We start from the raw sequence: 11,034 nt of genomic DNA on the forward strand, positions 1-11,034 counted from the left end.
TGTTGCTTGCTATGGCAATGATAAATTGAATGTGGTTATTAAAAATACACGTAAACATAACATTATTGTCCCACTGAACATAAATAACAAATTCGTTTGTATAAAACATATAATTGAATTACTGTGTTGACAGCTTAATATGCAAACAAGATCAATTCTGTTTACTTTTAGTCCGCGTCTTAATCAAGCAAGAATGATAAAAAAGTCAATACTTTATTATAAGCGAAGGCAATTGTATTAAATGTATGACAATATTTGCATGATTTCTGGTCAGCGTTTTTATTGCGTGACATTTTAATAATCGTATTATTTAGAATGCATTTACATTCAACACTTTTGAGTAATCAGCAGTGCGCCCGGAAGTTTATTATTATCAATATAAGAATCACATTATTATGTATACATTACGTATATGTTTGCTTATTGAAAGCCCTGCACGAGCCTTCCTAACCAGAAACCTGGTTGACGTAATAAGTAGGGCTGATTCTTACAAGAACACCTTCTGCATCTTGGAAATAACTTCATTCCAGGTCGAAATGGCCATTTTTTGTAAATTTCGTTAAAATCTGAGCTTGCACCGTCCCCATTTGTCTATTCGAAATTTGCGAAGCTGCAAAACCTGTCAATGTTATAACGTACTACATATTAAAAGTAATTAATTGCAAAAATACATGGACAACAATTGGTTATATGTTAAGGCACCAGAATGTACTATAACTGTGTGTGTTTTTTAAAAATAATAATGTTTTTAGGGTTTAACTCGGGGACCAAATCCTCCGACTCGGACTGGACCGATAGCTCCACTGGCGGGATTCGAAGTAAAACAATCAACAAACTGTGTGTTTTTTTTTCAACTATGTGTGTGGTCTTAACAGCGTTCACTGAAGTAAGAGGTTAGTTACTATTCTATTGCATGTGAGCCAAATCTTGACACACGTACGCTTATATAGACATTGTACTGCAAAATAGGTAACGCACCGTTGACGTTATGGTCACGAAGTTTACGAAGGAGAACAAGCCGACAACGTTGGTGATGATGATGAGCAAGGGGCGTCCAAGCGATAGCGAGAACCGTCAGGAAGTAGAAGATGGACAACACATTAAGTGTCAACTTCCGTTCCCACCTGCCGATTTGCGGATTGAAGTCCGCGAGTTCATACATAATATACATGTACTGATTTTACTCGTAAAATACAATTTAACGTATGATTATTTTCAAAATGATTCGAAGTTTTGTTTTCTGAAACGTAAATTGATAAAGTAATATACCGAGTTTCCGCAAAACATCCTGCGCGAGGGTCGGGATGAACCTGTCTTACACGAGCGGCTATGGTAGATGCTTTTTCTCCCATCTCAGTTAAACAAAATTAAGTAAAAATGTATTTTTTTGCTAGAACTCTTTTGAGCTTAGTGAAAATAATTGCGTACGGATAGGCGATTATTTGTGGTTGTCATGGATATTCGCGCAGTGATTCAGAGTATGTAAATGGTCTGATTGGTCATTAAATAGTTCTAAGAAGAGTGAAGCATTATTTCTTGAAAGGTGCGTGAAAACTGTTTTCTGGTGACATTTGAAGCGAGAAATAATTAACTAGCGTTCTAAATATTGCCACAAGACAAGGTTTCCATGATGCGCTACAGACGACAGTCTTCAACAAGGGAGGTAATTACACTGTGGTGACCATTAAAAGAAGTTCCATCCGGGCATTTTATCTTCGCCCGTGGGCAAGATAAGAATTTCTAGCATGGTTAAATTAATGGATCTACTTATCTGAGGTGGGAGAAAGGTTCATCCCGACCGAGTTTATTTTTTGTGGAAACGAGGTTTACCGAGTGCGAGGGTTTGGATGAACCTATCCTACACAAGCAGCCATGGTTGATGCTTTTTCTCCCACCTTAGTCAAACTAAATATAGTAAAATTGTATTTTTTTCGGAAGAGCTCTTTTGTGCGTAGTGAAGATAGTAGTTCCATTCGATTACGTTTTTATCCACGCCGGTGAGCATGATAAGAATGTCCAGCATGCCAAATATTTGGATCTACTTCATCTGGGTAGGGAGAAAGTGAATTCTTTGTTTTTGTCTTTACATTGTAAATAAAAAGTGGAGCTTAAACCCTCGTGAATAATATTATGCACCCGAGTTGATTTTCAATAACTCGGTATGTGGGTGCCGTAATAAATGCTTATACGCGGGCGTTTAAGGACGAGTTTAAAATTTCAATCAAGATAATTGCGGTCGATGTTTATGTTTCAACTCATGTTGTTAAGGGCAAAGTTAAATGAATAAAGTTCGGGATAAGTGAATAGCGTTACAAAGTTTCCACAAGGTGGTTTATAGAACGGTTACTGTCCATTCTACTTGATACCGCCCTGATATTGTTGACTCTCTTCCGTTGTTTGGTGTCTTCAGAACCATGTAAGTACACAATGATATAGCTACATTTATGGTATTTTCCCTTTCCACAATGTTACAAAGCTGTCTTTGTTAAGCGGAATGTATAACGTGTATAACGCATATTTGTGTGTGTATTTTTAGCCTGAGCGCGCTGAATATATATAAATGATAAATTGATGATATAATTTTCGAAATCGTGTTTACTGTTCCGAGGCCAACCGCATGCGTTTGTAAATGCTCACCTTTTCTTATTTTAGAAACAATAACCATGCTAACGTAATATGTGTATGACGTTGTAGTCACGCTGAATATGTATATTTAATAACGTTCGCATTTCACTCGTTAGTCGGTTGTCATTTCGTTGACAGGTGAACATTGTCGCCTTATATAATATTGCATTCAGGCAGAAATTCACTTTTCGGGCCCGGCGTCAGAACCAACATAAAGCTATCTACGTAGTTCGCTCGGACACTAATTGTTACGTTACTCACTAATTAGCGACTGCAGAGTTATATTTACGTTACTGTTAGGGACACTGGACACAACAACTTATCCCAGTGTTAGTATAGATTTAAAAACGAAAACTGCAAAGAAAAACGGGGGAAACATTTGATAAAAAATATTAATGATAAAGCTGTAAACATAAACTACAATATTAAAACTAACATCTTCGAAGGAATTTATTTTCGTGTACCAAATTATCTGTGAACAAGATTACACGTGTTTTGCGCCCACTACTGACCCCACGTAACTAATGGACTGACAACAATAACAGTGCCGGAATTACGTGTAAGGGAAACCATATTCAATTATAAGTGATCGGACCTGATACCCTGCCACTGTTTGGAATGTTCGGTAGAGAGGAGACCACGGCGTTCAGCAACATGACGTACGAGAAAGGAGCCCTACCTCGTCACGTGGACACCGAGAAGGGATTCAACCTACATGTAAGAGTGATCAAGATTTTATAGAACTTCTGTAATTATAGAATTTGATTCGATTTTTAACATGCTGGAGCAAATAAATAACGGCTAAACAAATTTTACTGTATCTCCTCCACCCCGTTTTGAATTCAGCAGGGTTTCAGGACAAACCGTACCATTTGAATACGAAAATGCTTTAGCGGCGGAAACATAATATTTTATTATTTATCTTATAATCAGTTTCCCAACCCGGAAAAATATATCGAAATATCGTTTAACACGAAGTAAGTATCTATTAAAAACATACATTCCTTTAATAACGGCATTCTCTTTGCTTTTAACATTTTTGTTTCAATCTTCTATCACTATTTATTGTTTGGTGGAATATCAAAATTGTCTAATCTTTTCAATTCATTATATTCCATTGTATATAATATTTCAAGTTATCCCAAAATTCAAGCGCTTGGATTTTAATGTGACTTTCTTTCCTCCCATGCAGGACGCCATCTTGAAGGCGAACGCGCGGACAAAACAATGGATCGCGTACTCGGTAGTGGCCGGAAGTGTGATCGTGCTCGCCGTTTCCGGTCTCCTCGTTGGTCTTTATCTCAACGGCAACCTCAACAGGCAGCAGCAGACACTCGTAAGTAATTAGTATTTTAATTAAGTCCTGACCTTCATCAGCGACAACGAGTAACCCAGAGCAAACTATTGTTGTCTGTTTAGCGCAGTGGTTAGCGCACTTGCTTCCCACCTGGGTGCTTGTGAGTTTGGTTTGTGGTCACTAAGCTGGACAAGTGGGTTTCCTCCGGGTACTCCGGTTTCCCCCACAACACAAGACCACATATTCGCGTAATCGTGTCAACGCGAGTGATTAATATAGTGTTGTAATAACTTGATTCACAATCGTTATAAACTAAATACTTTTAAACCCCAAAAAATATTGAGCGCCAGTATATTCGTTTTTTGAACAGTTTTCAACCATAGGTGGCAATATTTATCAGGAATTGTGAAAGGTTTGGCACCAATGATTATACGTTCATTTTTGTCACCAAAAATAGTATCGCCTCAGATTCGATACCTATACTGAATGCACCGTGAGAGTATAAGTTTTGGAAGTTTCAAAGAGAACAATTATGAGCCTACTTAACAGATTGTACTTCATATTTGACTGATTGCTGTTTACTTTTACCGTTGTACGTTTAATCGATAAACGCTCGTAAACATGTATCATATAATGCAATTTTGCCTACGCACAAATGTTTATAAACTGCTCCAATTTTCGTACTAATTTAATTGAGCGTACCAATTAAACATAAAATTTAATAATACATTTGTAGAAAATAATGGAACGAGCTCAAATTTTAATTTCTTGATTTTTTTAATGGTCTTAGGTATGAGTTTTAAAATATGTTTGTCGGAATTTCTCTATTGTACCAGATGCATAATTGCTTTCATTGCTAAGGTTGTATCACTATCAAATCAATACTTTCTGGAATGCAAAAAAAGAACGTTAACTTGTGTAAAAGAGACATGTTGACAACGGTATGAATCACGCAGGTGTGTTCGTTAGACACGCACATTGGTCATTATCTGTATTGTCCATATTAATATTATGCACAACCCACATTAATGTTCCATGTAACTTGACAATCAACTATGGATGATTTATGGTCAATACGTCATTGCTTTATGACAGTGGTCAGCGAATGTCCAACTGTGTATTGAGTCGTACAGGTCATCGAAATTAACACAGTTTATGGAAAACTGTTTTCAATTTTCTTAGCTGGTCATCTGTCTAAACATATTAACTCAGCTCAATGACATTCATAGAAAAATACTCGTCATTATCATCATAATAAAAAGTATTATTATAGCGTTTCTACGAATATGTGATATCAAAGTGGATGGTGAAGTGAGTGTTTTTGTTACTTGGACCCGCCGAGTCCACGAACCGATTTTTATTGTTATTTTGGGGGAAATTAAAGAGAGAGTTGAATACATATCGTTTTTCCTTTACGCTTGACAACGTCTTATAACGATAGTTTTTATTCGCTTTTTGGTAAATTTCAATTACATTTCAGCATTTATAAAACGGAACTTAGATTTGACAACAAATTTCAGACTGATGATTTTGTTTACCGCTGTTTATTAAACGAAAAGAAAACTGTCATTTTAAATTAACTTGTAATTTTAACAATTTTTTTTAAACCACATCAATACTACTATTATATTTTACTGGTTTAAACTTGAAAAAATAAAACGTTGGGAACACCCAAGGGATACACTACTTATAACCAAAGTAGTGTGCTTTTTATTTAATTAATTGTTTGTTCCAACCTCTTGATGATTAAATTAATCCTTCTGTTATCCATCAGACAGGACAGAATACAGGGAACATGAATGGTGTCTTTGTTGTGTTTTTGTAATAACGGCCAACCAGAAGTACAAAGATATTTAATAAATGTCATATTAACATCGTAATCTGTCATTTTACTCAAAGGAAATGATTAATTAAAGTTATAAGTATATCACGATATGACGTTTCGTACTGTGATTCATTTTTTTCTTTGACTTTTGATCTAAAAAAGAGACCGACCCGAACCAAATATTGTCATTGTTGAAGTTTAAGGTAACACACCCCTAATGAAAACCTCCACTTGAAACTCTTTAATTTTAATGCTTTAGCCCATGTTGTAAAGCACAACACTACAAATCTTTTGAGGGTTTCGAGGTAGTGGTTCGAACCCAGCCAGAAGCACAAATATTTTTTTTTAATCTTCTTCTCTTGTTTTCATTAGCTGCTATTCCTTTTACAGAAGTTAATATTTTATTTTCATTAAAAAGTAATTAAATACATTTCTACACATAAATATTAGCTTCTGTGAAGATTTTGTAACGTGCAGGCACGGCTGAAATAGGTGGTAGGGAATTACAAACTGTATTTCTTTTTAAAAAGAGACAGTAAAACATTTTGATTTTTGGCATAATGCTTCCAAAAGATTAAATATAATCATTAATAAAGAACATGTCATGAGTATTTCTCGAACTTGTTGATTTTGCTTTTAAACGTCGATGTTCCAATTTTACGCGGTCAACACAGTATGTTAAAATTGAATTACCATATGGCTATTTCAGTACAGTATGATAATATTTGTTGGTGATGTGATCAATAATGTATTTTTTTCTGAAAGCAAATATATTTCTTGTTACTCTGATACTAAATTATTACCAAAATATTGAAAATAAATTAAATAAAGGATTCTTCTTGTCTCTCATGTGAAGTCGTTTTTATCGACAATTCTGAAATTGGGGTAGGGTAATTCAAATTTAAATACAATTGTTATTTGACGGTAAATTTCTTTTTTTTGTTTTTGAATCCAGGAAATGATACACATTAAGAAATTATCAAGCTGATCATAGTTTGAGATGGAGCCCACCAGCGGTGTGCTAACTTAAATACTAGACATTTGTTGCACTAGCGGATTAAAAATTGTTAAAGAGAAGTTCTTATGGTAGTATACCAGTCTTCACCATTAGACATAATATTCTTAAGAGATGTCCCTGCACAGTTGTGCCACTAAAGTACACCACCTCTTACATCAAATCTTGTATCCAACCTTTGTTGTTAATGAAGTTGCTTTTGTTGTTGTCATTGTCACGATATTGAAATCATATCTTTTATGTGTGTCGCATTTAATCGCAAATTGGCAATTCCTGTCATGTCCTATCAATACAACAATACAAATGTATTCTTATTCATTTAGCCTTAGCTATTATCGAATGATCATTCATATTTTATTTTTTCTACATGCTATTTCAATCAGAACATTTAACTAATACCTTAACCACCACCACCACCCTCATCACTACTACAGTGCATTTCTGAACTAATCATTCCAGCTGGAGGCCGGAGAGGCTGGAGCTTCTTTAGGCGGACGGGACGCCTTGACCGGTGGAGCCATGGGAGGGAATGGCGGCAAGAAAAGTCTGGACGGCAGTCTCGGAATATTGGTATGGTTTTCTGAATGTGTAAACTAAAAAATAAAAATATATTACTTAAGATAAAATTACCGTGAAACACTGTAGGAGAGAAGCAAAAATATTTTGACGATTATAAATGTAAAAATTGTGTTGTTTCAATGTATTTGATGGACTTGAATAATGTTTTAACTAACAATCTGTGGCTAGACGTAGGAAAGACAGTTGTTATAAACCAAAATATAACTGGAACACTATTTTCGCTTGTTATTCAGGGCGTGCTGGCACCGACAAAAGCGCCACCGATAGACCCAGGCCTTTTGATGTTGGCATCCGACACAGATCTTGTGGATAACGTGCAAGATACAATAAGTGACATTGTGGAGGCGCCGGCAGAAGCAATCTCGGATATGGCAGAAAATATACAAGACGCGATGGAGAACGTACATGATAGAAGAAATGACATTGCAGAGGATGCGTCTGATAATATGCAAGATATGATAAGTGACCTTACAGAAACACTGGGGGAAGGTCCATCAGATTTCCTTGATGATCTGAGTGACGGGCTCTCTGACGCTGTCGAAGATGCGTCGGAGGCGTTTTTTGAAAATCCTTTAGAAAATGTACAGGAAACTATGGAAGACGCCCTGGAAACTGCGAACGACAGAATTGAAGATATGTCAGAGGGAATGGAAGAATCTGTTGAAAATCTTCAGGAAACATTGAGTGAATTAACTAATACTGATATGTCAGATGAAGTTGAGGATGTCATAGAAGATGTACTTGATCAAGACACTGAACAGGATGATGATAACGATAGCTTGGAGGACTTTATTGATGTCGATGACAATAATGATGCTCTCGACGATACAGACGTTCCCGATTTTATAGAAAACATGCAAGAAAGACTTGAAGATATGGTTGATAATGATAATAACGACGGCGAATCACATGATGGCGTAGACGACGGAAATAACGACGATGCCGATGATACATTCTCTGACATCCTTGATGACTTCGGGAGTAAAGGTGCCGACATTGTAAATGATGATCGTGATTCAACTTTCGAAAACTTTTTTGGCGATTTAGATAGCGATACAGATGGTAACAATTTGTTAAATTTCGGTAAATTTTTTGACAACGCACAAGACAAAGTCAGTAACAGTGTTCAGGCAATAAGCGATGGCGTTGGCGATGCAATAGATAATATAGATGATACAGTAGAGAAATTAACGGATATGCGCGCTGACACTGTAGGTGAAATAATGTCAGATCATGCAGATGCGGCAGAAGACATGGTTGATTCATTTACCAACCCAGCAGAAATACTTGGTTCTATAGTTGATTCCGCCTCTAGCTCATTGGAAAACATTGCAGAACACGTGGTAAGCCCCTTAAGTGATCGGGATGATGACATATCGGACAGCATGATTGGAATGAGTTTTAACACCAATTTCAATGTACCAAACAGCATGTCAAATTTTGCAGACGCCGCTCGTGATATACATAATCCTGTTAGCAATATATTTGGTATCATGGCAAACAGCATGGGTGATATTGATACGTCTGATTTCAATGTACACGATAGCATATCAAATTTTGCAGACACTGCTAGAGATTTGTTTAATCCATTTCAAGATACAATTGGAAATGTTGCTGACAGCATGGGTGACATTGGTAATATGGCAATCGAGGGGGTTTCTTCGTTTACAGACCATTTAGGTTCGTTCGGGGAATCTTTGTTAGGGGACGACGATGGTGAAGCAGATTGATTTCCGGACTCGTCAGAAGAATTTGAGGATATGGTGTCACACATGGGCTGTCATTCGAGCGAATTTATGAACTCGGATAACGGAATGATTGATGACTTCTAATATATATTTTTTTGTTTTTAAACAATCTGTGATTATATACACGATATACTAAATACAAACCTGCATGAAAACATAGGGGCACGCTGATATACCATTTCTTATGCATAGACGCTAGCAACACGAACTAGCATTGGTATGCACGCCACGCCAATAATTATAGCCCTAGCACTGGCACTGGCCGCTTAAGCATACTGCAGAATTTATGCATTAATTTTATCTTCGCAATTGAGCGATCATCTATTTTCGTTTCTTTTATTTCAGTATAATTCTTTGCATAATAGCTTGCTTTCGACGTACTGTTCTACACTGCATGTCTGCATATTTTCCTGTTTCTTATCATAAATGATTTGGTAAGGCTTCTACTGTATAATGGTTTTTTTTGTAGATACCGTAGGAAAGGATAAGAGCGAGGGAAAAAGTGAAATCGATGAAGATGATGAATTAATAACTGAAGCGATGCAGAAACTAAAAGATTTGACTATAGATTTTGAAAATATTTCCTTTAGTAATGACACAAAGCGTAATGGCGGTCAAGAGAGCAAACATAAACAGTTACCCGACATAAGTAAAAAGGATAGCTATTTTAGTAACAATAATAATAAATCAGGTTTAAGAAATTTGTTCAAAAAAACAAATACAAACGCATTTTCACATAGACTGAGTCGCATGGGTGAACTACAAGAAAAAAGTCAAGCTGCCGATAGGCCGCTGTCACTTAACTCACGACGGACTGATGATTTACACACAGTTGACCTTCCTCTTCCGGATATTTCTTCTACACTACTCTCTGCTGTTGAACGGTTAAGCGCTCAAAGTATCTCAAAAGGCACTTTTAGAAATCTGGACCTAAACATAGACTTAGGCGGCTGGTCTTCGTTATTAGGTAATATACTGGCGCCGGCCGGCAACACCGTTGATCCGTTGACAGGGCTGGTTCAGGACATTGCACCGCTGTTCCACACCCGTCCCCCTCCTGACCTTTCACAGCAGAACTACAACCTTGGACAGCTCTGGTAACACTGCCATGTTTAGTGTTGTACATCAAAGGCGACCATTTTGTTTCATTATTTTATATTTAAATGTAAAATGATATTTTTGAAGGTTCTGATAATAATATTTCACGACCTTTTACGTTGTCCAACAAAAATATATATTATCTTTCATCATGTTTGACAAGCTTTGTGTATCATACACTCATTGTAACTAATGCTTCACTGTATACGCTGGTTGTATTGGCAGAGTTGAGATTCTTTAGAACAAGTGCTTTTCGAACAACATAAACAACGCTGAATTTTAATGCCCGCGTGCAGATTTACTTGCGAGGGGATTTCTTTTGCTTTACCCAAATATATCTAAGTGCTAAGTTTTTATGAAGCAAAATGTGATATCTGTTTGTCCATTTATTTCACATGGAACACCTAAATAACGAAACCTATATTTTATGTAATTCATCACAGTAGGAGCATCATTACGTGTGACATCACGTAGAGAAACCAGTCAGGAATTGCGTTTGAGTTTGATTTTAATGTCAACCAAGATTCTATATAAATTAATGAATTGTTATCTCTTCACGTTTTATTTGAGATATTTGTATGTATTTTTACTGTAAACGATTTTGAAAATAAAGTGTGCTGGTCACAGTTTGTTGTTTTATAATTGATAGTCAAACAGTACAGTAAGTTTTTAGTAAGAATACATTGGCCGTGTCGAGGGGGTACCCCACTTAGTTAACTTTCATTATTTTAGTTATTTTGTTATTTATAACAGAGCATAACATACCATATTTCAAACACGTACACTTTAAATATTTGTGTTACATTTATATATCATCATAACAACTATACAATGCAGCGAGTGACAT

At 36.2% G+C, this 11,034-nt stretch overlaps 1 protein-coding gene across 2 annotated transcripts; it reads left to right on the plus strand.

The window, feature by feature from the left end:
* Positions 1-2,731: 2,731 nt before the first annotated feature.
* On the plus strand, positions 2,732-10,811 carry LOC128239433 (coiled-coil domain-containing protein 1-like). Of its 2 annotated transcripts, XM_052956057.1 has the most exons (5): positions 2,732-3,342; positions 3,818-3,961; positions 7,222-7,332; positions 7,575-8,684; positions 9,559-10,811. In XM_052956057.1, the coding sequence occupies exons 1-5, from the start codon at positions 3,244-3,246 to the stop codon at positions 9,565-9,567; spliced, it is 1,473 nt and encodes a 490-aa protein (XP_052812017.1). In that variant the 5' UTR covers positions 2,732-3,243; the 3' UTR covers positions 9,568-10,811. The 2 variants fall into 2 exon arrangements, with proteins under 2 accessions (XP_052812017.1, XP_052812016.1); XM_052956056.1 differs by having other exon boundaries at positions 7,575-10,811.
* Positions 10,812-11,034: the final 223 nt, after the last annotated feature.

Source organism: Mya arenaria, chromosome 6 (genome assembly GCF_026914265.1).
Source record: "Mya arenaria isolate MELC-2E11 chromosome 6, ASM2691426v1".
Taxonomy (NCBI): domain Eukaryota; kingdom Metazoa; phylum Mollusca; class Bivalvia; order Myida; family Myidae; genus Mya; species Mya arenaria.

Bases quoted from the DNA above. Each gene is read 5' to 3' on its own strand.
- LOC128239433 (XM_052956056.1), top strand. From the start codon at position 3,244: ATGTTCGGTAGAGAGGAGACCACGGCGTTCAGCAACATGACGTACGAG. The intron at 3,343-3,817 runs GTAAGAGTGATC...CCTCCCATGCAG, and splicing joins AGAAGGGATTCAACCTACAT to GACGCCATCTTGAAGGCGAA. The intron at 3,962-7,221 runs GTAAGTAATTAG...TAATCATTCCAG, and splicing joins ACAGGCAGCAGCAGACACTC to CTGGAGGCCGGAGAGGCTGG.